The 26,096-nt window shown below is 36.2% G+C and overlaps 1 protein-coding gene across 1 annotated transcript in view; it reads right to left on the bottom strand.

The window, feature by feature from the left end:
* Positions 1-26,096, bottom strand: part of LOC107035744 (adenylate cyclase type 6) — a 136,025-nt gene that overhangs the window by 105,057 nt on the left and 4,872 nt on the right. Inside the window, exon 2 of the mRNA XM_029125920.1 lies at positions 3,311-3,533. Coding sequence (XP_028981753.1) covers positions 3,311-3,388 — 78 coding nt within the window. The 5' untranslated portion in view covers positions 3,389-3,533. The remainder of the gene's footprint in view (positions 1-3,310; positions 3,534-26,096) is intronic.

Here is a 26,096-nt window from a genome sequence, read left to right as displayed (position 1 = left end):
TGTAAATAGAAATATTCAGCAGAAGATATTTTGTAGGAAAAAGTCAATAGATCGCGATTTTTATGGATGCTTTCGAGAATAATTGATATACTTTCCAACCTACAACATTTCAATTTTGTTGAGACTTTTATGTTTTATGTTGTCATCAACAAGACTTCGAAAAATTATTTTCAATTTCTTTTCAATTGTATTACTCACAAAAAACGGGAATTATTTGGATTTTTTAATTTTTGACGAAATTCGGTTTTTAGAAGAGGTAGAAAAACATTTTTGAGTTCTTATACTCAACTTATATTTTTTAGACAAATTTTCCTGATTATTTCGCTCGATTTATGATCGTTTAACCCCTCGACGTTCGACATGACTCCTTCCGCTGTAAGAAACGTCTAACCCTCTTCGGCAAATTGCTTATTTTTTTACCTGTCGAAAACTAGGTAGATTGCCAGTGGTATTTACTCGCCCAACCAATAGGGAACCAGCGGAGAAAAACACACTGTTCCTCTCCCATTTTTTCCTCCGATATTGGGTGAAAAATACGTAGAGAGCGATTCTCATCGACAATTACTCGATTTGTTTGGTGATTTTTCTCCAACTGTGCTTTGCGTATAAAATATTTAAATGGAAATTTCACATTTTTCCATGATTTTCAATCGCTACATTCTACCGTGACATAGTTCTGAAATTCAGAATTTTTCACTAAAAACTAGAAACTTTTTTTCTCTCTGCATGGAAATTGAAACATGGGGGAGCTTTTTTCCCAGCATCGAATAAGGTAATCGTGAAATTGGGGTCAATTATTCGAAATGAAAAATCGGAAACCAAGAGATTCCTCTTGACTCATTGGAAGGGGCGATTTTTGTAATGGTTTCTTGTATGTTCCCCACTCGACCAACGAGAAGCGACTCTAATCAACTTATCGTACGTAGCTTAATCGAGTTTAAGCGTATCAGACATGGGCGAGGTAGTGTACTCTAACGGGCTGGGTTTTCCAGTTCTTATTCTGTAAGTACATCCAGCTCATGAAAAGCCAAGAATACAATTTTTTATCGCGTCATAGAATAGGATTTGCCATTTGTCGAAAGTATTTGTTGAAACAGGCGGAGACAATTCAAGTAGTATGATCCCTCTCGAAACAAGTTGTTTGGTGTATCCGTAGAAAAATTGACATTATTGAGGAGAAAATGCATATAATGCTCTGGCATTTTTCCATTAATACTTGAGAAGATTTGAAAATAACAACGAGACCTTTACTTTTTGGAACAATGAAAAATTATTTGAATGTTGAAAGTTTTTAGGAATGTTTCTGAGTCGAAATCTAGTGCTAAATTCATGAGTGACTCACAAATTTCCTGAATTCATGATCGAGATACGCGGTAGCGTATCGGCCAAGGAAAAGTTTTGATTCTGACTGTACAAAACTGGCCGAATGCTGTCGTGTATCTATACACCAAGTAACTACCCCCTCCACTACCGCCGAAACATATCCATTAATGATTATTATTATTATTATTATTATTATTATTATTATTATTATTATTATTATTATTATTATTATTATTATTATTATTATTATTATTATTATTATTATTATTATTATTATTATTATTATTATTATTATTATTATTATTATTATTATTATTATTATTATTATTATTATTATTATTTTAGTACTGCTTATAGGATACAGAGCCCCATTGCAGAGGGAGAGATTTGAGATACGAAGTTCATACAGAAAGTGTACAAATAGTGTGTAATAAAGTCCTAGCGAACGATTATTTGATAATTTATAAAAATGACAGCAAGCCGCAGAGATAGTATCTAGAACAAGATCTCAACAATCGCAGAAACTAATGGATTTTTGGAAAATTCTTAAAGCATATTTATTAAATAAAACGCAAACGAGACAAGCTGCATGAAAAATACTCTTAGTTACATTATATAAATCGGCCACAAGCTTCTCACTGATGTAACTATTTTTTCGTTCGAATCAGTATTTAAAGAATTACGCGCATAGCAACGGGTTTATATGCATATTCTCGCATTTCACATTATCGTTTATCATTTTTTTGTTACGGAGTTGGTAGCAGTACAATCCAACCACGCGTGCCATGGAGGGAGCCCGGGAATTTACAAATTGAATTTGGCGCATGAATGATAAATTCCACAGAGATTTTTCAATTGCGTTCCGTGCGTAAATGAATCCTCGAGAGGTATGGGATTAAATTCAGGAGAACGACCTGTTTGGTGAGCGAAAAAAAATAAAAAATAGTTTTCATTCCATTTCGGAAAATAGAAATAACAGGTCAGGAGACTAACCATGTGGCCGTTTTGAGAAAAACTTGCAAAATCTCCTCAATAAAAAAAAAACAAATGTTTTTCTAAAAACAATTGTGCCAAGGAGAATTTTTGTTTGATTCTTACTGAACGGTAGAAATTTTTGGAAAATACAAAGAAATGAAAAAAAGTCAAGTCAGAAATATCAAATGAATGGCCATAGGGCACAATCAGATATCCATAAGAAAAATATTTTAAATCACAATTGGATTCATTTAAAATAGCATATTCGAACTCCTGAGACCAAAATTAGTTATCCTGGCCCATAAAATTGAAAATTTCGAATTTGAGGAATACAATGTTTCCATCCGAAAGCAAAAACACCGCACCAATCGAAGAATTTCAACATTCCGACAAAGCAAAAAGTCCCCAAGTAACCGAATTAGTGATGCCGTCGAGACTAGTCGAGAATTATTTTCAAGAGATCATCACGATCTGGAAAAACATCGAAAGTCTAGGAATCGTCGCAATCTCAAAATACATTGGGTCGGTGCATCTCGTCGCAATTTCGGGAGGATTTATCTTGCCTGGATCTCGAGATTTTCGGTTTTTTAAATTCACGAGACAAGGGGAAACAGATATCGAGACAAACATTTAAAAAACAGAAAATACTGAAACTCAGACGTGATGGATTCTTCCAAGTTCGTGACGAGCTGCACCGATCCAATGTCTTTCGAGATTACGACGATTCCTAAACTTTCGATGTTTTTTTAGACCGTGAGGATCTTTCCAAAATAATTCTCGTCTAGTCTTGACGGCAACACTAAACCGAATTAATTTTTCGCTGAAACCACATGAAAGCTGTTCGTCATCAGTCCGGAATACAGACTCGATCCAATTAAAACATTTGCTCTTCGCAGTCGATGTAGAACTCCGTGGAATAAAGATCCCTTTCTTCTCAGGCTTTTTTTTTCCGCGTCAAGAACACATGTGTAATCCTGAGTAGAATCAATGATGATTGAAAATTAACGGTTACCTGATGACTCCTCCGGCTTCCCCGCAGACTCAGCCGCTGGCCCCAATCCCGTTTTGGCAACTCTCCGAACTTCTCCATCGTCCTTTTCAACCGCAGAAAAACTCCTGATCTTCTTATTCTTCAATTTCTACGTCTCTTTTTCTCTTCACTTTAATCGTCCCCAATCCGAAAGCCAGTGGTGGCTCCGTATTCACGTCCTCCGTTACTCCATTATTGCTGGTCCCTGAAAATAGAGGAGAGTACAGTGAGAAGATTGCTCGTGCATAAGTAATCATGCTCTTATTCGAGATTATACCGATTGTTTATTTTTACGCTTCTTTCATTTTTTATGTTTCCTTTGTGTGGACATCAACGAGTTCGCGCAAATGTTTTTCTTCCAGGGATGAAATGCTTCTTGATTTAAGAATACGGTTGTTTCTTAAATGGGAGATGTTTTGTGTTTATTTCGTATATATGGGCTCTGACAATTCTTCTGTTGTTAGAATCCTTTCCCAGATAGGAATTGGCGATGCACTGATAGACTGATTCATTCATTTCAAACGAGATTCGTTAAATATTATATTAATGAATGGTAGAGTTGAATATGACCAAATAAATATTCGTTAATAGTTAACGAATGGTTCACTTGAATCATTTTAAAGAGATCATCACGGTCTGGAAAAACATCGAAAGTTTTGGAATCGTCGCAATCTCGAAACACATTGGATCGGTACATCTCGTCACAATTCCAGGAGGATTTATCTTGCCTGGATCTCCAGATTTTCGGTTTTTTAAGTTGACGAGACGAGATGAGACGGATATCTAGACAAGCATTTGAGAAACAGCAAATACTGAAGCTCCGAAGCACCGATCCAATGTCTTTCGAGATTACGACGATTCCTAAACTTTCGATGTTTTTTAGACCGTGATGATCTTTCCAAAATAATTATCGTCTAGTCTCGACGGCACCACTAGATCCTAGACTTCAACCAAATCCATTTCTTAACAATAACTAATGAATTTGCGAGCTTTGGTTCAGGGTTTGATGAGCCTTGTTTCCATCGTCAATTCCTACTTGGGACGTCCACTAAAGTTCGTGAACAGAATACATACATGAAGAGAAACTGTTGATAAAAATTATCCTACCGGTCTATAAAAGTGTATCATAAGTTGTCGTTTCCTCATTTCTATCCCGGAATTTAGTAAAAATTAATACATGATAATCAAATTTTATCCTGCGTTAGAAAAATTTTATCCTGATTTTATCCTGAAAATTTTTTTCTAATTCTAGAGCGGTTGGTAAACTTTACCCTACCGGCACAGTAATTTTTACTCTACCGGCACGGCAATTTTTATTTTTATCAGGATAAAATTTCTCTAACGTAGTATAAAATTTGATAATCATATGTGGACGTCCGCGTGAAAAGGGACCACTTTGTCGATATGGTTTTATGTATACTCTGATAATATTGATAACATTCCGCATATATTGAGCCCAAAATGATCTTCATAGGGTCAAAAATGACGTCGTTGGAGAAGATGGGAAAAAAAATTAAACATTGGTGCAAATGGGAGTTGCTGGCACAAAAATGTGAACATCTCGAAAACTAGAATCGACACAGTGGCCCCGTTTCATGTGGACGTCCACATATAAATTTTTTTCCTAAATTTCGTGATAGAAATGAGGAAACGACTCATGATGCACTTTTATAGAACTGTAGGATAATTTTTATCAAAAATTTCGCTCCGTGTGGGTGCAAGTCCAGACTATTTACGAACTTTAGTGGACAATTCTATAACCATGTTTCATCAATGACAATTGACGCACTTCATTGTTCCCGCACAAAGTAATTCCCACTGAGGCCACGACGGATCATTCACTGATGTCCTTGCGACGGACAACGAATTAAAAAACAAGTTGCTCCCCATTACTTTTTCCCTCCTAATTTTTTGTTGTCCCACATCTTGTGTTTGTACAGCATGATTCCTCGCCTCATTAGTAAGGAGAATCACGCCCGTGAGTCTCCACCGGAAAAGCTCCGGAAAATTCCCAAGGACCCTTTTCTAAATGATGTATTACCATGCTATTTACGAAAAAAGAGAAATGCCCCCGGTTTGAATGCTCTCTTTACGAGACCAAGTGGCGTGAGGAATTTTCACGAAGGGGTGGAATCTCATTTCCTCACGTTTTATGCCTGTCCTATGCGTGGATGAAACGCAAGGATATTAGGGGCACTGGTAAATTCACCCTTGCAACTGTTAAAAGAACTAGAGGGAAGGTAGGCGGAAATTCGAGGCTCCTCGCGCGGTGTGAAAAAATTTTCTCTATGAATTTTTAACGGCTGGGAAGAATAATGAACTTTTATTCTCGTTAATTAACTTCACTCCAATGGGGAGCAAAATAAAACTCTTGTTTCCTTGGGTAGAGGCATTTTTTTTTTCACTGGGAATAAAAATGTAAATTTAATTAGAGGTTTTTTACAGTCTGAAGAAATACGCGGAGAACATGTTCCCTCAGTATTTTTATAATCCTCATTGTAATTGGAGTTAACCCGTTGGGTATGCCAACAATGGTGGAAAGTTTGATCAGATGTGGGGTGCAAGTTACGAGAAAGCCATTTTCATGAATTCATATCGTCGAAAGGTGACGCGAAAATTTATTACAGGAGAATACGTCAAAAATCAGGAAAATTCAGGTAGTCTAGGTAATTCTTGAATTTTTATTTGATTGAAAACGCATTGCAATTCGACACCGAATATTAATTTTTTAATTGAAACTTTACAGAAGTTGAGGAAATCTTGTCTTCCTGCTGCTCGCAAATTTAAAATTTCAAGGAAATGTTAGAGAAATTAGAAATTTAATTATCTTTTTCTAGGGGTGAATCAGGCAAAATGGGACGTTTCGTGATCTTCTCTAATTGTCAATATCTTCACTTATAAATGAAGATATTGATAATTGGCCCTCCCCTACCTAAATAGCATTCAATGCCATTCTTCTTAAAATTACTAGTTAACATTCCATGAAATCCAAATTTTTTTCTAATTGTGTATTCAGGGATCTTTTTTATCACACGGAGAGAAAAATTAAATAAAAATTACCAGAAAAAAACGTAAAAATTACGTTTCGAACAGTAATTCGCGAGCGAAGTGAAATTGAATAAAAAATGTGAGTCGGAACTGAAATTGTACGAATCGCCACGTAAATTCTACGATTTGTTCCATAAAAATTGACCACTCGTCTAATGACTCACCGCGGGGACAAGTCGTTCCGTAATTTTTCCCCAACGATTGAAAAATTTTACGGAACGGACCGTAGAAATACCTCACCAGCTTCATAAAAATTGTTGAACGTTCAACAATTTTTTTTTTGAAGCATAATAAGTCAGGAAGTTCCTGTACGTTTTTACTTCTTCGGGAAAAATTACGTGGCAATTTCGTACTTTGTTCGGTGATAAACCAGAGAATTCACTGAGAGTTTCAGATTTCTTCTCTTCCATTCCTATAAAATTGCCAGAAAACGATTCCCCACTGGGGATTACGTGAATTGTTCCGTAATTTTTGCTGAATACTTCTCTCCGTGCAAAAATTCCCGTTTAACCCAGGGAATTTCACACCTTTCGGAAGAATTAGAACTGTCACTTTCCGTAATTGAAAATTTCACACAGCGCCACCAATCATTCCCCATAGTTATCCCCCGAATATCAAGAGACAAATTTAATCTCAACAACTCCCCCGTTTCCACGACTCCGTTCCGTTATTTTGAAAAAGACTCCAAGGGAGTGATACCGAAAAACATCCGGTGAACGAGAGCTCCGAGTCGTCTGCCCAGACCCACTGACTCGATTAAAGCCGATTAAATCCCTTCAGAGGGTGACGCCGAGATTAATTACCCCGAGACACGTCTCCTCAGAATATTCGCTAATATATGTCGGGCGAGAATCCCATTGCGATCGTCAGGTAGGGTCTAATCACGGAATTGAAGTACTTGTGACCTCTTTCGGGAATATCAATTCAAGGATTGTCGATGGAGAGACAAATTGGCGAAAATTATTATTATTCTCCTAGAAATTAACTAAAATTATTACTAATTATTACCACTGTTCTATAAAAGCGGAACGATTAAACTGAAAATTCCAGTTCGCACGGATTTCTACATGAAATTATGAACTTTCAATGACAAAATTCCTCGAAATTTCAGTGGAAATATTACATGTCAAAGATTTCCAAGACTCTTGTTCTGGAAATTTCAGTGGAAAATTCTTTGCATCCTTTACAAAACAATAAGATAATTTCTACCGAACTCATCATGTAGGAAATTTCCCTGGAGACTCAATTTTGTTGTCTCAGAAATACACAACTTTTTGACTATGGATAGGGGATTGGAGCTTTCGTCGGATCGTAAAATATAACAGTTATGTCGGGTGTTACACTCTGGCATTTTCTCACGAGCTTTATCTTGCCGTCGTAACAGGGGATACCTATCAAACCAAGTTTCAATTTCAACGGAACCATTACAATCCCCTCAGCAAGATTGTCCGAGCGTTTAGAGCCCAAGAGCCTTTTCTCATTTTTTTTTCCGCGACAAGAGGCGCCAACATACCGGGCCGACGGAACATTCAGGACGAACGGGTGTTTATCGGGATAATCCGACAGTCGAGGAAGCACAAAGTTCCAGTTTTCACTTGCACATGAATTTTGCGGCTGAATTTCCAGTCGTTGCACTGAGGGGATTTTTTTTCCTTCTAGTTTACGTTTGCTGGAAAAATCATTCTACACTGAGAGAAAAATTTCCTAATATGTAGACAATATTTACTCGAGAGAGGTAAATTATTTTCAATGGTTTAACCCTAGACTGGTCACCACGCGAGGGAATTGCCGCAACACGTCGTTTTATTCACCTTGCCATCGACTGGATGACCGGAAAAATTTGAGAAAAATTGAATTCGTCAGTTGAAGTATCTGGAAAATTCTAGTATTTTTTTTTTCGATATTATATCCTTAATTCGGGGAGAAAAAAAATTATTTCCAACAGGTGAACAATTTTTTCCCGTGTTAAATGAAATTGCTTGTTGCGCGACGTTGCTGGGAACTCGCTAAACGCGCCCGGGAAGTGTAGAGTGGATTCGGCAACGCTGGAGCCTAAATAACACGGCGGCACTCTCCCGCGAAGGTGACTAAAGTCGCATTTTCCCGTCAGGTGACCAGACTAGGGTTAAATCTCAAAATATTTGCGGTTCACGCATCTCGAATGAATTCTCATTTATCACTATCGTTGCGCATTATATCGTGAATATATTACATATCGAAATATTGGAACTACATAACAAAACAAATATGAAAACAATAAATACTGGGAGATTGAGGATTCTTTTACGCGATTTGAGTGAGTTCATTTGCGACAAAATCATACTTGAGTACAAAAATATTTTGAAGCATGAGACCTTTTTCGGGCCACGTAAGTTGAGACGCCTGGGAGAATTAAACAATTGAAGAAAAATTATTTGTCTCACGAAAATATGTTTCAGATATTAAAAAATTTGTTCTCCGTGTATTGATTATTCATGATTTATTATCGTTATTTATCATTCGTTGTTATTGAAATTGTTATGTTATTATTCTTATTATGACACAGAGTAAAAAATACAAAATATACTTAATATAAAATATACGTGATGCAAATATATTTTATACTCGAAAGGGGAATGGGTCTTTCAATTCGAGGATGATTATTTCGCATCAGCCCGGGGGGTACCAAGCGCTCTCAAGTGTAATATAAGGGTCAGACCCTGAGTGTGAGAATATAAGGGTCAAAAAGTGGAGGTTAAAAAATGAGGGTCGGAATGTTAGAGTCAAAAACTGAGGGCCTGAATGTAAAGGTGAAGGAATGAGGGTCAGAATGTTAGGGTTAAAAAAAAGAGGGTCAGAATATTAGGATCAAAAAATTAGGTTCAGAATATAAAAGTAAAAAAAGTGGGTGTCAGGCAATGAGGGTCATATCAGGGCTAAAAACGGTGATCAAGCATAATTTATGACTTATATTTAGACCCTCATTGCCTGACACCCACTCTTTTTACTTTTATATTCTGACCCTTATGTTTTGACCCTAATATTCTGACCCTCATTTTTTAACCTCCACTTTTTGACCCTTATATTCTGACACTTAGTGCCTGACCCTTATATTACACTTAAGAGGGCTTGCTACAACCCAGCCTGATACAAGAGAATCATCTTCGAATTGAAATTCCCATCCCCCAATTGAGTATAAAATATACTTGAATCAAGTTTATTTTATACTCAGTTCAGGTATATTGTTTTTCCATGCATAATGATAGTAATGAATGATACTTCATTATTTAAAAAATAAATCGCGCACATGATATTCTTATTCACGTGTTTGTGGAAACGTCTAGAACGGAATGAACTATACTCTTATAAAAAATAAAAATGACCTCGCTTCACCAAAACTTCAACACATGAAATTTCGTTTTCCACCCGAATACGTTTAGTCTAGATTTATTACAAGCAAAGATCGTTCGTAATGTGTGCACTAGAACACAATGTTAGAAATTTCTAACAAATAACATGTTCACTAAAATTTCAACAAATTTTGTCATTGAAAATTCCTTGAAATTGATGGAAAAATCCATAAAAACTGCAAATTTATATTGAATTACTCCCGAAAAATTGATAAAGAATCAGGGAAATTCAGAGAAATCTCTCCTTGAATTCCAGATTCGGAAATTCATAAAAAATTAGGGGAATTCCTAGATTAAAAAAAAATCATTTTCCCTTGAAAATTCATGTAAATTGCGGAATTTCCGTCTTCCTGCCGCTAAAAGATTGGGACGTTACTTCATTTTTCAGAAAAACTTGAAATTCCTTTGACGTTTCCTCTTAAATCGATTGCAGGGTCTTTTTCTGGAGATGAACGACGTTTTTTTAACAATGATACTCAAATTATCCTACTGTGGCTAGCACAGCGTCAAGAGCGATCGAGAAGCGCTACAGATGGCTGAACTCTATCGAGTGCGGTTACTAAGTGGATGGGTGGTCACTTGAAATCAATTGAAACCAGAATCTCAGCGAAGGGGATAATACCACAAAAACCATGCTGGGAAGGGCACGTTGACTGTGAATAGTGTATTGGCATGTCGGAGAATAAAAATACCCTACCGGTGCTAAAAATTTTACTGCACAAGGAACAGGAATTCCCACGTTACAACAATTATTTCAAAAAAGGAAAATGAGAACAATCGTTGATGAAAAATTTCACCGCATTAATATTATGTAATAATGTAACAATAATTTTAGTTTCTTAATATGTGAAATGATGACGTTTTCCTTTCCAAATTAATTCTTCTCATGACAAAAAGTACAAATTCCCAACGGAAATTATTCACAATGTTTCATTTAAAGCTTACTAATTCGAAAATAATTTTCAATTGCCAATTATTATTAAACAATTAATTCTGATTATCATAATTTGATTTTTCGATCAATCGCATAATCGCCATCCTTGCGAAGTTAATTGCTGATTTATTAAATATTTAAAACATTGAAAATTTTTGATTGACGCTTAATTTTGATGAAAATTAATGGAAAATTATGGAATACAGTAAACTAATTTTGTACGTAATGTTTTCCTTTCCGAATTAATTCTCCTCGTGACGAAAAGCACAAATTCCCAACGGCAATTATTCACAATGTTTGCCGAATCCCTTCCCACAAATTGAATCAACGTACGAAATTCATCAGGTTCTCACTATATCACCCCCATCGTGACTAATATTCATTACTCCTCTCATTACCAGCGATAATGAATTTCGCGATGTGGTATTGTGGATCTGTGCAGCAAACTTGAGGTAATGTAGACTGGAAATTGCATAAAGTTCTTAAGAAGCCCCATGGAACGCTCTCCACACAGCCACTCAGAAGCCACCTTGATGCTCACGCGTCTGTGCCGCCTTTGAGCCGCTTTGCAACTTACACTCCGATGAGAAGCGATGAGGCGGCCGAGTGAACAAGCCGTAGCATTGAGCCAACTCCCAATATGATACATTATTTTTTTGTCATGACGGCCGTAGGCAGAGATTCACGGACGCGGAGCGAAGCGGAGCGGAAAATATTGTTCGTCATATGGCGAAAAAAAACTTTTCTGACGAATATGATTGCAGCCCTCGCCTTAATCGGCTCGTGCTGCTAACCTCATATGCGCCAGAAAAGTTTTTTTCGGCCTAATGACGAAATATACTATTTTGTCATTCCGGCCGTCGGGCGCGCTTCACGGACGCTGCGCGTCCGTAAATTCCCGCCTACCCTAGTAGAAATTCTGACCAGCAGGGCGACATTCGGTGGGCACACGCGCCCTGATATTTTCACTGAGAGAAAAATCTGAAATTCGATTTCAGTAGCGAAGCGGTAAACCGGGTTAAGTCGATTTTTACTATTGGCCAGTTTTTGACGAATATCTCGGAATCTAAAAGAGATAGAAAAATTTTTGTCATGACCTTTTTATAGCGCTTAATTGGTTCTACAAAAAAGGTCATGAGAAAAATTTTGCTATCTCTCTTAGGTTCTGAGATATTCATCAAAAACTTTGATGAAAAGTCAAAATCGACTTAACTCGGTTAATACTACTGATTTACAATAAGAAAATAGTTGAGGCAGTTTTGGTGAACGATACGATTTATTTTGTATGCGGCACATAACATTATAGTAACTTCACAAGCGTAATTTTTTCAAATCAAAATGCAGTTAAACTAACCAAAGTTCAAAAGTAACCACGACAAATCTATCGTGAGTAGAACTATAAAATAGTTGCAATGACTACATTCCATTGTAGTGATTACTTCTCCGGCCGTAGTTACCGTAACCCATGAAAAATTATTGAGGACTTTTTGACTATAATTCGATGGTGATGGAATCCACTCAGAAGAATCATATTTTTCTCGCAGTGTGGTCTCGTATATTGGGCGCCCTATCGCGGGGACGTTCCGCCATTAGCCACACACGCACGAAAATATTTAATAGAAAAACCTATCGAATTCGTTTCAATAGAATTCAAAATTCTATTGAATTTCTATTAAACTTTCTATTAGTTTTTGGCTGATTCTATTGACATGTTCAATGGAAAAAATTCAATAGAAAAAGTTAACAGAATTCGATTTTTCTATTCAACTTATTCTTTTCATATATTTTCTATAGAATTTGCTCGACTCAAATTTTCTAAGTTTTTTTCATTCTATTTTTCTTTTCTTCTCATCAAGAAGGTTAAACGAAAATTTGAGCCGAGGAAATTCTATAGAAAATATCAATAGAATAAGTTATATAGAAAAATTGAATTCTATTGACTTTTTCTACTGAATATTTTCTATTGAACATTTCAATAGAATCGGCCAAAAACTAATAGAACAGTTCAATAGAAATTCAATAGAATTTTCTAACGAATTCGATAGGTTTTTCTATCAATTTTTTTCGTCCATGCACGCATGCTATACAAGAGTCGCCCCTGGAAAGTCCGGGCGACGGCGCTCGGAAAAATAAGGACCACTGAAAATCAGTGACAAGCCCCTGACAATCAAAATTTTTTTTCCTCCGCGTTTTCAAAATCTCTCATCGCATCAATTTTTCAAACTGACGAAATCCTTCGTTAATTGAAACCAGAAAATCGGACAAATTTCCCTCAACCAACTTCATTAAATAATTCACTCGTAAATGCAGTTCGAAACAGCGTTGAAAAGTTGATAATGAAGAATTCACTAATGCACACTGCGGTCAGTTCTGGAGAGCAGCTGCAGCTAGGATTACCTTGAAACACTAATGAAGTTGATAATTAAAATTTGAAACTTCCCTTTTTCCGGACTCTTTTTCCCAAATTATTGGTTTGGTATGGTCTCTGATTACTACACGAAGAGAAATTTTTGATAAAAATTATCCTACCGTTCTATAATAATGTATCACGAGTCATCGTTTTCTCATTTCTATCCCGAAATTTAGTAAAAATTAATAGATGATGATCAAATTTTATTCTACGTTAGAGAAATTTTATCCTGACGCATAATAAATTTTACCCTTCCAGCCCAATTATTTTTATGTAGATAACAACGAAAATTCTAGAACGGTTGGTGAATTTTACCCTACCGGTACAGTAATTTTTACTCTAGCGGCACGGTAATTTTTACTTTTATCAGGATTATTTTTCCAACCCAAATATCGGGCAATATAATTGGTCCATTCGACGTCACGTGGTACAAGCTACTGGGTTTTCAACTGATAATTTTTTGATAATTGCCTCTGGTAGTTGCTGTATAAAAAACAAAACATCATGCAGTCGAATTAACCCCTCGTCAAACTGATAGATTGAATTCAATTGTGTCGTTGTGTTCATTATAGAATTTTCGTTTCTCAATTGTGAGTTTCATCTCATGGTCCAATTATATTGCCCGACATTTGGATTGGAAAAATAATCCCCCGAATACCCCACGAGCTTCAAAATTAATCGGGCATTTTCCTCAAGGAGTGCGAAGCACTCGTGATTTTTTAACCTGAAAAACTTGACAACTTCGTTTGTATGCAGGGAACCTATCGGAAAATACCCGATAATTTTGAAGCTCTTGTGGTGTTACAAGTGATAAAATTTCTCTAACGTAGAATAAAATTTGATCATCATATATTAATTTCCACTAAATTTCCTGATAGAAATGAGGAAACGATGACTCATGACACACTTTTATAGAACGGTAGGAGAATTCTTATAAAAAAATTCTCTCCGTGTATGTTCACACGGTAATTTTTAGTTTTGTATTCTCCGCGTGTGGCGACTCCCTGAGAATCGGAAAAAGACTCCGAAAAATGAGGGATGGACCACTGAGAATTAGTGACAAGCCCTTGAAAATCAACTTTTTCCTCTGCGTTTTCAAAATCTCTCATCAATTTCTCAAACTGACAAAATCCTTCGTTAATTGAAACCAGAAAATCGGACGAATTCCCCTCGACCAACTTCACTAAATAATTCACTCGTAAATGCAGTTCGAAACAGCGTTGAAAAGTTGATAATGAAGAATTGACTAATGCACACTGTGGTCAGTTCTGGAGACCATTTGCAGCTAGGACCTTGAAACATTAATGAAGTTGATAATTAAAACGTGAAACTTTCCTTTTTCCCGACTCTTTTTCCCCAAATATTTGGTTTCAAAATGTTGCTATTCTAATCCGAAACGTGATGCCATCGGCGTGGGATTATTTTCCTCGGATCGATGCCTCGGAGATTAATTTAGGTAAGAAAATAATCAGCCAGTGAGAGTGCAAGAGGTCATATCGCTGTACTGGCAGAAAGGTGAGACGCGGCAAAGAGCGAATTGGGTTAATCAAGACAGACCGGTGAAATAACGATAATAACGATAACGAGCGAGTCGCGGGTTCATGGTAGGTATTATCTGAGTCAAGGGGCGAGAGAGAGAGGGAGAAGGAGACGGAGGGCAGAAGGAAAGTTGCCCGATCACGCAGGCCAACTTCCTCACTTTGTGCCTCAGCATTAAAACTCGAACATTAATGCAACTATGACGGTTTCATTCGCAAGCACATTTCGAGTACTTGATGTGGGGTGGATTTTTCGAATGGGGATGGACACGATGAATTAAAACTTCGCAGTCTTGGGTGAATTGAAATTTCCTTAATTAAGAGATGAGACCCTGGGATGAGTTTTGTTGGGGCGATTAAACTGGTTGAACTTCGGGGGAATGGCATTTAAATTCTCGGGTACTAACGTGTTTCGGTTTATATCGCTGGGAAAATTGAGAGGGAAATTTGTAAATTTGCATTGGGGGGAAATGGTGCACATTTTTGCGGGAGAATTTCAATACGAGTGTACACGGAGAAATGATGTACAGGTTAAATGAAATCATTTGAATTTATTCGATTTATTTAGAGTATTTTTATTGGATATTGACCATTTTCAGGGAGAGAAAAAATTTTATCCCGTGGCTCCGGTGAAGTTTGAAAGGATTTCATCACTGATAATTCAAAGTTCTATGAAAAAATCAGTGGGAACTGTAAATTTTAATTCGATTATTTCACGAAAATTAATAGAAATTGGGAGAAAATGGATAAATATATTCTTTAATTCGGAATTGACTGAAAATCCAGCGTGATTGGATGCTGAATATTCATGTTTTGTACATATGTATATACATTTACATACGGGATAAAAAATTTTCTCTCACTGAAAATGTTCAATATCCAATAAAACTGCACTGTTAAAATGATTCGTCTGAATTTTCCGTGTCAAATCTTGGAAATTTTTATCATGTTTACTTTCTACTGAATTTTCAGAAAATCTTGTCATTGAAAGATCAAATATTGCATTGTTTTTCTGTTGGAATGATGTAAAAATCAATAAATTTTTTGGTTTTCAGTTCAATTTTTCCATGAAAATTTGAAAAAATTAGGAATACTCAGGAGAAAATTGAAAATTCAATCAAGTTGTGAAATTTCAAAATTTCAATTGATTAAACTTCACTAAATTTATTAAAATTTGAAAATAATTTTCATTTGTTAATTATTATTAAACAATGAATTCAGAATCTCTGAATTTGATTTTTTGATTAATCGAATAATCGTCATCCTTGCCAAGTTGATTACTGATTTCTAAAATATTTAAAAAATTGAAAAATTTTGATTGACGATTAATTTAATGAAAATTAATGAAAAATTGTACAACCCAATTGACTAATTTTGTATGTAATGAAATAATTTCAATTCTGCATTATGATTTTGCCTATCTCCGAATTTTGTTGTCTGAACCGCTGAAAAAATTTTCACACATTTTATGTATCAATTAATTTTTATTGGATTATTCATTAATTTCTTTATTTACTCCTTAATTAATTTATTTATTGATGCATTCATTTATTTAGTTATTTATTCATTTATTTGTAGAAAGGTCATATTTCATTCATCACCATTTACAATTTCGCAATGCTAAATCCACTAATCCCCGACTATAATCTCCACAATTTCGCAATTCCGGGAGTTTACCCCGGAGCATTAAAACCATGATTCCTGCTCTTCCCTCTGCAAAACTACGAAACTTCCGTATCTGAATTTGGTAATTTCCCACGCTGCAATCCGAGAAAATCACTCGAAGACTAATGTATCTGACACGTATAATGTATCCGCACAAAGTCCCAGCCTTTTTCCTCTCATCATCAGGGTGAGTAAATGAAAGGCAATATAGAGGCGAGGCGTCCCTCTTCGAGGAGTACCCTGGAGAATTCCCCTTCCCCCGCCCCCGCCCCAGTATAACTTGCGGGGATATCGGAATTCCGACATTTGTCTGTTTTAACTTTGTTTTTCGAAAACGTCAAGAACTAATGGAGCATAATGGATTCCGAACAGCATTCGAAGCCGGAAAATTTTGGTTGCGAGCCCTCACGCTGGTAACCCCCATCACGACGAGTTCCGAAGAGCTTGGAATTAACTCTGAAACTTTCGTTTCAGTCTGTCGTGGTCTTTATGGAGCAGCATGAGAATGAGGTGAGGATATATCGATGTGAGAGAGCCTCTGCACTGGAAGAAATTTTTTTTTTTATTTCTGCAGTTCTGGGGCATCTGGGGGTTTCAGTGGCAATAGACGGGCCCAAAAATACAGAATCAACGTTCACTCGGCGGAAAAATTCGATTTTGCCGAAAGTCGACTTTCCCCCCGAAAAAGCCTAAATATGACACTTTGGCTCCGGGTGAAAAAAAAAAATTATTTCTGCATTTCTGGGGCATCTGAGGGTTTCAGTGGCAATGGACGGGCCAAAAAATACAGAATCAACGTTCACTCGGTGGAAAAATTCGATTTTGCCGAAAGTCGACTTTCCCCCCGAAAAAGCCTAAATATGACACTTTGGCTCCGGGTGAAAAAAAATTTTTTTTTATTTCTGCAGTTCTGGGACATCTGAGGACTTCAGTGGTATTAGACGGGCCAAAAAAGACCGAATCAACGTTCACTCGGCGGAAAAATTCGATTTTGCCGAAAATCGACTTTCCCCCTGAAAAAGCCTAAATATGACACTTTGGCTCCGGGTGAAAATTTTTTTTTTTTATTTCTGCAGTTCTGGAACATCTGAGGACTTCAGTGATATTAGACGGGCCAAAAAAGACCGAATCAACGTTCACTCGGCGGAAAAATTCGATTTTGCCGAAAATCGACTTTCCCCCTGAAAAAGCCTAAATATGACACTTTGGCTCCGGGTGAAAAAATTTTTTTTTTATTTCTGCAGTTCTGGAACATCTGAGGACTTCAGTGGTATTAGATGGACCAAAAAAGACCGAATCAACGTTCACTCGGCGGAAAAATTCGATTTTGCCGAAAATCGACTTTCCCCCCGAAAAAGCCTAAATATGACACTTTGGTTCCGCGTGAGAAAAAAAAATTTTTTTATTTCTGCAGTTCTGGGGCATCTGAGGGCTTCAGTGGCATTAGATGGGCCAAAAAATACAGAATCAACATTTACTCGGCCAAAAAATTTGATTTTGCCGAAAGTCGACTTTTCCCCCGAAAAAAGTCTAAATGTGACACGATGCCTAAATCGTGATAACGATGTATTTCGTGGGTGGCCGAGACCACACGGGCTTAAGACCCGGCGAATTCTCGGCGGATCTCCGCGGTCAATGGCAAGAGTTAAGGGGCCTGAAAGGGGCGGCCGCTTTGCGACTTAATGCGGATTAAATCAGGCGACGGAACAGTGGGTTTTCGGGGCTCAGGGATTCGTTGGGGTAATTGTATACATAACAACAACCACTCACCTTCGACTGGATTAGATTTTAATGACGCATGATTATTATCCATGGAAGGTCTTCAGGCTAGCAATTACGCAAGAGTAGTGGATTACAGTGTTATTGATGGAATTATTGTAGGGTAATATGAAGAAATGCACAATGAGAGTTTACACAATTCTGCGTGGGCAGGAAAAATGGTCTCAATCGATTTATGATTGGCTATTCTTAACCGGGAAATTGTGAAATTATGAGGCTAATGAGGACTTTAGGAGACATTGTCGATGACTAAGCGGTAGATCGAGTCGTTTTAATGCTCTAGGTGTTCGGTGTTTACGAGGATAATTTCATGGGTAGACAAGGCATTTGGAGTTTGAAATTACACGAAGAGATAAATGTAGTAAGGATTATGGTAACACTACAGAAAACCGCCTATACCTTAGGTTTATGATCTTATATACTGCACGGAGAGAAAAGTACGAGAAAAATTATCGTGCTCGCACAGTAAAGTGGCTTCGGATGGTCTTTCCCGGCGAAATGTACCGCAAGGAGTAAGAAAAAGCACTGTTGCACCAGTCATTTTTTCGGATAAATGCGGGGAAAAATTCTTTTGCAGGTCGGTAAAATCGAAAAGACAGTGAATTTTTACGAGAAATACGAGAAAAATTATGACACTGGCTGACAAATTTTTCCGGTGCTCCACCAGAATTCTAGGACTCGACTGCGCATTCGTTAGATTTCGGCAATCTTCGCCCCCCCTCCGCAACCACGAACATCAACTCAAAACTTGACCGGATGATTTATTGCATCGCCTCCTCTAGGCCCCTCTCTCACATACCTCCCCACTGAAACCCCAAGTTGATGTTTTTCATAACATCGATGCAGTGAAATATTAATTAGGGTTGTGATAGAACGGTTAGGAGATAAAATAAGTGCCTTTTAGAGACACATTTACGTGTCAAACGTTTCAGAGAGGAAACAGAGGAGAGGTTAAAAAAAATTGCAGACGGCTGTACATTGTTAAAAAATTTTCACTGAAATTTCCAGGCTTTAGCCTTGAAATATGAAACAAGTGGCGGTTTCATTGAAATTTCAGGGAATTTTGCCATTGAAAATTCATGGTTTTCAGGAAAAATTCATGGAAATTTTAAATTTCAGTTAAATTGTTCCATAAAAATTAATGGAAATTAGGAAAATTCAAGCAAAAATGTCCTTGAATTTTCAATTTTTTGTTGAAAAATCTTTGTTTTATGCCAAACAAGGGATAGTAGTTTTTCCTTTCGACTGTCTAATAATGACAGACAAGAAATGAACCCTTAAATGAAACAATAATAATGGTATGATAGCAATCTTGTAACTTAGGGATAAAAAATTTGTTGATAAATTCTCTGTATGAGATATTTTCATCCTGAAAAGGCACCGTCTGGTGTGAATTATCCGCCTCTTGAGCCAAATATTTCGTTGCTCTCGAAAGCCGAGCAGTTATTCATGTTTGAGACTTTCAAATTCGAACCAAACAAATTCTTTTTTGACAATTTTCAACTAACAATTTTGCTGGCCCAAACAAAACTTGTTTGACAACGTATTTGTTTTTCTCTCTAGTGTGGTCTGTACCAAACTGCAAAAGAAACTTGGATATCCTTGAATCATCAATTCCTTGTCACCAAATACTTCGATCGAATGCAATATCTGATTCTATTGGATTTAACCGAACATCTATTCACATTGAATAATAAATAACCGGATAGGCCTATCCTCGTAGTATAAATACAGATGTGGACGTCCGCATGAAAAGGGACCACTTTGTCGATTCTAGTTTCCGAGATATTCACGTTTTTCTCTTGCCAACTCCCATTTAAACCCATGTTAAATTATTTTTTCGATCTTCTTTCACGTCATCACTCTTTACGCTATCAAGTCCATTCTGGGCTCTAAATGTTCAGAATCAGATCAAGATTATGGGGATATACATAACTCCAATAGTGCCAAAGTGGTCCCTTTTCATGCGGACGTCCACAGATAACCATTGAAATAATTTCACCCCCTAAAAATGGGGAGCCGAAAATTCACCACACCTCCATGGAATCAATTCGCCACATCACTCTGAGCGTAGTCACACCCCATATCATTAGGTATTCCTTTTCCAACTGTGGAGCATTCAAAAACACGTAGCTCCGAGTGCTGTCACCCCTCGCAACAACAATGAAAAATCGGGATCCATAAGTGAACTTCAGCCGCTTTTTTTTCATTTTTCAAAGTGAAAATGGCAATCTGTCATGCAACCCTCGGTATCAATAACCCACGATAAAACTTTCCCACACGTGGGCGCGGGTAGAAGGGAAAAATGATGTCAAGAATAAAGCTTGAGCCGTGAGGAAGGGTGGGGCAGGATGAATGCCTTTAAATAATTGAGGATGCCGTTGAATGTCCCGGTGGAATAACTCAGGAAGAAAAATTATTTTTCAAAGAATGACAGTCACGTCTTACGCTCGATACAATATCAACAGACTCAATTCCCGACCCACAACGATGGAAATTTTTGGCTGGAATTTACGGTAGACTTTGGAAATATTTATCGAAACATGAATTGCACAGACATATCAAGAAATTTCATGATTGAAAAGTCACAGTTTGACGGAAAAGTAAATGCAAACTGTAAATTTGAGGTGAATTATTCCATAAAAATTGAAAGGACTTTGAAAAATTCAGGAAGCTAGATTCTTAAATTGCAGTTCGGTACTGAATACTCGCGGATGGATGACTTCAAGAAGAATGAATACACTTACATAAATTACCATGCCTTTATCTGACAGTAGAATAACTCAGGAAGAATGGCTTTTCAACGAATGACATTCGCGTCATTAGGCTTGACACAATAGCAAGACATTAAATTTCCGACTTACGCTGATGGAAATTTTTTGGCTGAAACTTCCGGTACACTTTTGAGAATTTTTATCAAGGGACAGTTCCACACACACTCCAAGGAATTTCAGGATTGAAAAAAAAATGTCGATGTAAACTGAAAAATTCAACGTGAACTATCAATTTCTGCTCAATTATTCCACAAAATTGAAAAGGACTTGCAAAAATTCAAGAAGATAGATTCTTAAATTGTAAATTAATTGGGAATTCAACGTAATTCGACACTCGATACTCATGGATGGATTAATTCATGCAGAATGAACGTTTATATAAATGAGACTGCCTTCATACGTCCCAGTAGAATAATTCAGGGAGAAAAATGGCTTTTCAACGAATGACATTCACATCATTAGGGTCGACACAATATCAACAGGTTCAATTTCCGACTAACAATGATGGAAATCTTTGACTGGAATTTCCGGTGCACTTCTTGGAAATTTTTATCGAAATAGTTCCACAGAAATTCCAAGGAATTTCATCATTGAAAATTCACACTTTGATGAAAAAGTCAATGTAAACGGTACATTTTAGATGAATTATCCCATGAAATCGAAAAGAAATTGGAAAATTGAGGAAAATAGATTCTTAAATTGTCAATTAATTGGGGATTCCACGTAATTCGATACTGGATGCTCATAGATGGATGAATTCAAGCAGAATGAATGCTCTGAAATGAATAATAGTGCCGTTAGGTGACTTATTAAAATAACTTTGGAAGAAAAATGGCTTTTCGACGAATGACATTCACGTCATTAGGGTCGACACAATATCAACAGGTTCAATTTCCGACTAACAATGATGGAAATCTTTGACTGGAATTTCCGGTGCACTTCTTGGAAATTTTTATCGAAATAGTTCCACAGAAATTCCAAGGAATTTCATCATTGGAAATTCACACTTTGATGAAAAAGTCACTGTAAATTGTACATTTTAGATGAATTATTCCATAAAATCGAAAAGAAATTTGAGAATTCAGATAGATAGATTCTTCAATTCTAAATTAACAGGAAATTCAAAGTAATTCGATACTGGATGCTCATGGGTGGATGCATTCAAGCAGAATGAACGCTCTTACATGAATAATAGTGCCGTTAGGTGACTTATTAAAATAACTCAGGAAGAAAAATGCCTCTTGAACGAATGACAGTCACGTCATTAGGGTCGACACAATATCAACAGATTCAATTTCCGACTAATAATGATGGAATTTCCGGTACACATCTTGGAAATTTTTATCAAGAGACAGTTCCACAGAAATTCCAAGAAATTTCATCATTGAAAATTCACACTTTGATGAAAAAGTCAATGTAACTGTAAATTTGAAATCAACTATTCCATAAAAATTAAAAGGAATTAGAAAAATTCAAGAAGATAGATCCTTAAATTGTCAATCAATTGGGAATTCAACGTAATTCGATACTAGATACCCATGGGTACATGAAGTCAAGCAGAATGAACTGTTTTTCAAATACAACAGTTTCTAAAAAATCTTTTTTCCTCAATATCTCAAAAACAACTCGACTGAATTGACTTTTTTCGACGTCAAATTATTCCTTGTAATAATATTTATCAAATCAATTCTTAATATCTCTACGTAATTAGGGGCAACTTGCTATTAATTTCGTATTTTCATTATAAAATCAATGTGCAGACGATAACTCCTGAAATTTCAGGATGTCTTCGCGTCAAAATCAAATTCAATATTGTTCTCCTAACAATTCCTACCGAACTCTGCATAGAATGCAAATTTGTTTCCTAACAGTCTATGTAATTACGATCTTAACATTCGGTTCGCGCGATAAAATCATTAAATTGTTGTCTGCCTACACGCAGCGAAAAAAAATGAATATAAATTATCCAGAAAATTGAATATTTCATAAAAATTCCTCTTCCCGTGTTATCTGAGTCCTCAATCTAAATGTCATTCATTTTTTCCGCATAAATTCACCAACTTGAGCGGCGAAATAACGACACTTCACTAAAATTTCAGGAAATTACTCCTATCGCCATAAATGCCTTGATCAATCTTCGCGATTACAAAATAAATCGACGAAATCATCAATCCCGGCGGGAGAGTTCAAGGTGATTTCAAGAATGAGAAGGACAGTGATACGTTCTGCGGAGGAAAATCAACCGGAAGACTGTGCCAACAAAAACACACCCTCGAATCAAGTAACTCACCCTTCCAATTCTCATTTTTTCCCGCTCTCTGTATTTTCCTCCATCCGAACCGATATTTTTTTCCTTTCCATTCTCCGAAGAGCAAAGAAGAGAAATCCCATTCGAGAGCTGCGAGTTTCACTTGGATTTCCATTTTCATTCCCATTGATTTGGTACAATGGAATCTCACTCGAGATAAAATTTCAGGTATTTTTGTCAGGCTTGTTAATTCAAAAGCTGCGAAGCTAGTCTCGTGTCAGCAGGGGGAGAGTATCTATTCTTGTGTCGGAGAATGAATAAAGTAATAAAGATGCAAATTCGGTTGACCATTGTTGTTGGAGGTTTTGATGAAATTCCCGGGAGATGTGTGCGGAGTAAATAAATATGTGGCGAGTTGGACTAGAGCTCAGATAGTTATAGGAAATTGTTCTCTAATTGTTTTGGGCGGTGGTGTTCGTTGATGAATTCTTTATCAAACCAAACTTTTTCTTGGCGCAGTTTTTTTACATTCAGGCCCTCAGTTTTTGATTCTAATATTCCAACCCTCATTTTTTAACCTCCACTTTTTGACCCCTATGGTCTCACACTTAGTAGCTGACCCTTATATTACACTTGGGAGCATGAATTGAAACACCCATCATCCATTCCAGTATAAAATATACTTGAATCAAGTATTTTTTCCGCAAAATTTATTCATTTGCAGCAAGAATATTTTTCAAATAAAGATTTTTATTTGATGCGAACAGTTATTGTTGCCTTCATCAACAATATATGAGGATAGAAGAACTCAATAACTTATAAGAATTCTATTTACTAAAGATGAAAGAAACGTGAAGTAGTCGCTGAAAAAAATCCCCAGTATTTTCAAATTTTTCAAATACCAAAAATTTTGTTTGAGTCATATTTTCCATTTTTTCATGTGTGAAGTTTATCTTTATATCAAAACATATCTAAATTGCCTCATTGTTGATCATGAGAAAAAAAACATTGTATTTTAAAATTTTTTCAACTCATAGATTATTCTTTACTTCCCAAATTTTAATTTTTTCGTATTCATCGTACGTAGAAATGATCAATCCTTGCTTCTCAGATTTTCATGCATAAATTTTAAACTCTAAAAAATTCATGAAAACTCTCTGATTTCCCAAATAAATCGAGAAAAATCTTTGAAAATCTACGGTTATCTGGAAAATTGTGAAATTTTCCGAAGAATTCAAGAAATTTTTTCAGTTTTTTAGGAAATCAATTCACAACCCTCCCCTCATTTTTCACTAATTACAGATTTTAATTAGATTATTTTAAAAAGTGAAAACACAAGAATTAATCGAAGATTAAAAATTATTCATTAATGTTTTACTCTTCATTCTCTTAATCCTCTTTAAGTCATTATCAATCTTTATAAAACATCTATGGGTATATGAAGTTTAATAAATTCGATTTCTTCATTTTCAGAACGAATACACGGAGAGAAATTTTTGATAAAAATTATCCTACCGTTCCAGAAAAGTATATCATGAGTCATCCTTTCCTCATTTCTATCCTGAAATTTAGTAAAAATTAATATATGATGATCAAATTTTATTCTACATTAGAGAAATTTTATCCTTCTAAAAATAAAAATTACCGTGCCAGTAGAGTAAAAATTACTGTTCCGGTAGGGTAAAATTTACCAACCATCCTAGAATTTTCGTTGTTATCTACATAAAAATTATTGGACTGGAAGGGTCCATATATTAATTTTTACTAAATTTCGGGATAGAAAAGAGTAAACGATGGCTCATGATACACTTTTATAGAACGGTAGGATAATTTTTATCAAAAATTCCTCTCCGTGTAGATAAGCGCGCACAGGTCTAGTGCAATAAAGTAAGTCATTAATAATTTTTTCCGGAACTCCATAGGGGCTGACTTTCAGGTGAAATTGTCTTGGGATATACCTCAAGTTTAAATAGAAGTTTTATTACTACTTATTTAAATAAACCAATTTATTAGATTCAAATGAAATTCATTCAATCCAAATAGGCCATTCCTCCGAGTGTACAATTATTATTTTCGCATTGAATGAACGAAGAACTGAAAGACCCCGGAGCTAGTTGTACGTTCTCAAGGACGAATAATTGATACAGTTACTGAACCACGTCTGATTAAATCCCAGCCAGTACTACTGTCGCTGTGTACCCTAGAACCGAGTCGGTGTGCCGCAAGGTCGAGATTATGGATTCGATCGATCACTCAGTCGCATAACGCTCCGGCAATCGCATGGCCCTCTAGGTCGCCAAATCGTCTGTGCAGATATCGAGCATATCATGCCCAATGTTTAAGTCCGTTTGACACACACAGGGTCGACACTGTTACACAAACTAATTCTCATGAGTAGAATGCACACATCGGGGTGGAATACCTTCTCAAAAGTTTGTAGTTAAACCCACTCGTGGATTTCGAATGCATCCCAAACATTCCGGAGGGTTTATTTAAATACGGAAATTTATTGGATTCTAATTGAATAAATTATGGAGTTTCTGAAGATTAGTTGACACTGTCTACTAGAGCTGTGCGCGCGCTTATCTATTCGTTGTGAAAATTAAAAAATCGAATTTATTAAGCTTCATATACTCATAGATGTTTTATAAATATTGATAATGACTTGAAGAGAATGAAGAGTGAAACATTATTGAATCATTTTTAATCTTCGATTAATTCTTCTTTTTACTTTTTGAAATAATNAATTCTTCTTTTTAATTTTTGAAAATCTGTAATTGTTGAAAAATGAGGAGGGGGGTTATGAATTGATTTCCTAGAAAACTGAAAACTTCTTGAATTCTTCGGAAAATTTCACAGTTTTTTTCGGATAACCGTAGATTTTCAAAGATTTTTCTCGAATCGCTTGGGAAACCGAAGAATTTTCATGAATTTTGTAGGGTCAACACAGTTATGCAAACTAATTCTCATGAGTAGAATGCAC

Source organism: Diachasma alloeum, unplaced genomic scaffold (genome assembly GCF_001412515.2).
Source record: "Diachasma alloeum isolate Michigan unplaced genomic scaffold, Dall2.0 Dall_scaffold_00200, whole genome shotgun sequence".
Classification (NCBI taxonomy): domain Eukaryota; kingdom Metazoa; phylum Arthropoda; class Insecta; order Hymenoptera; family Braconidae; genus Diachasma; species Diachasma alloeum.
Note: the sequence above shows the minus strand (reverse complement) of the source record. Positions and strands in the feature narration are given on the sequence as shown.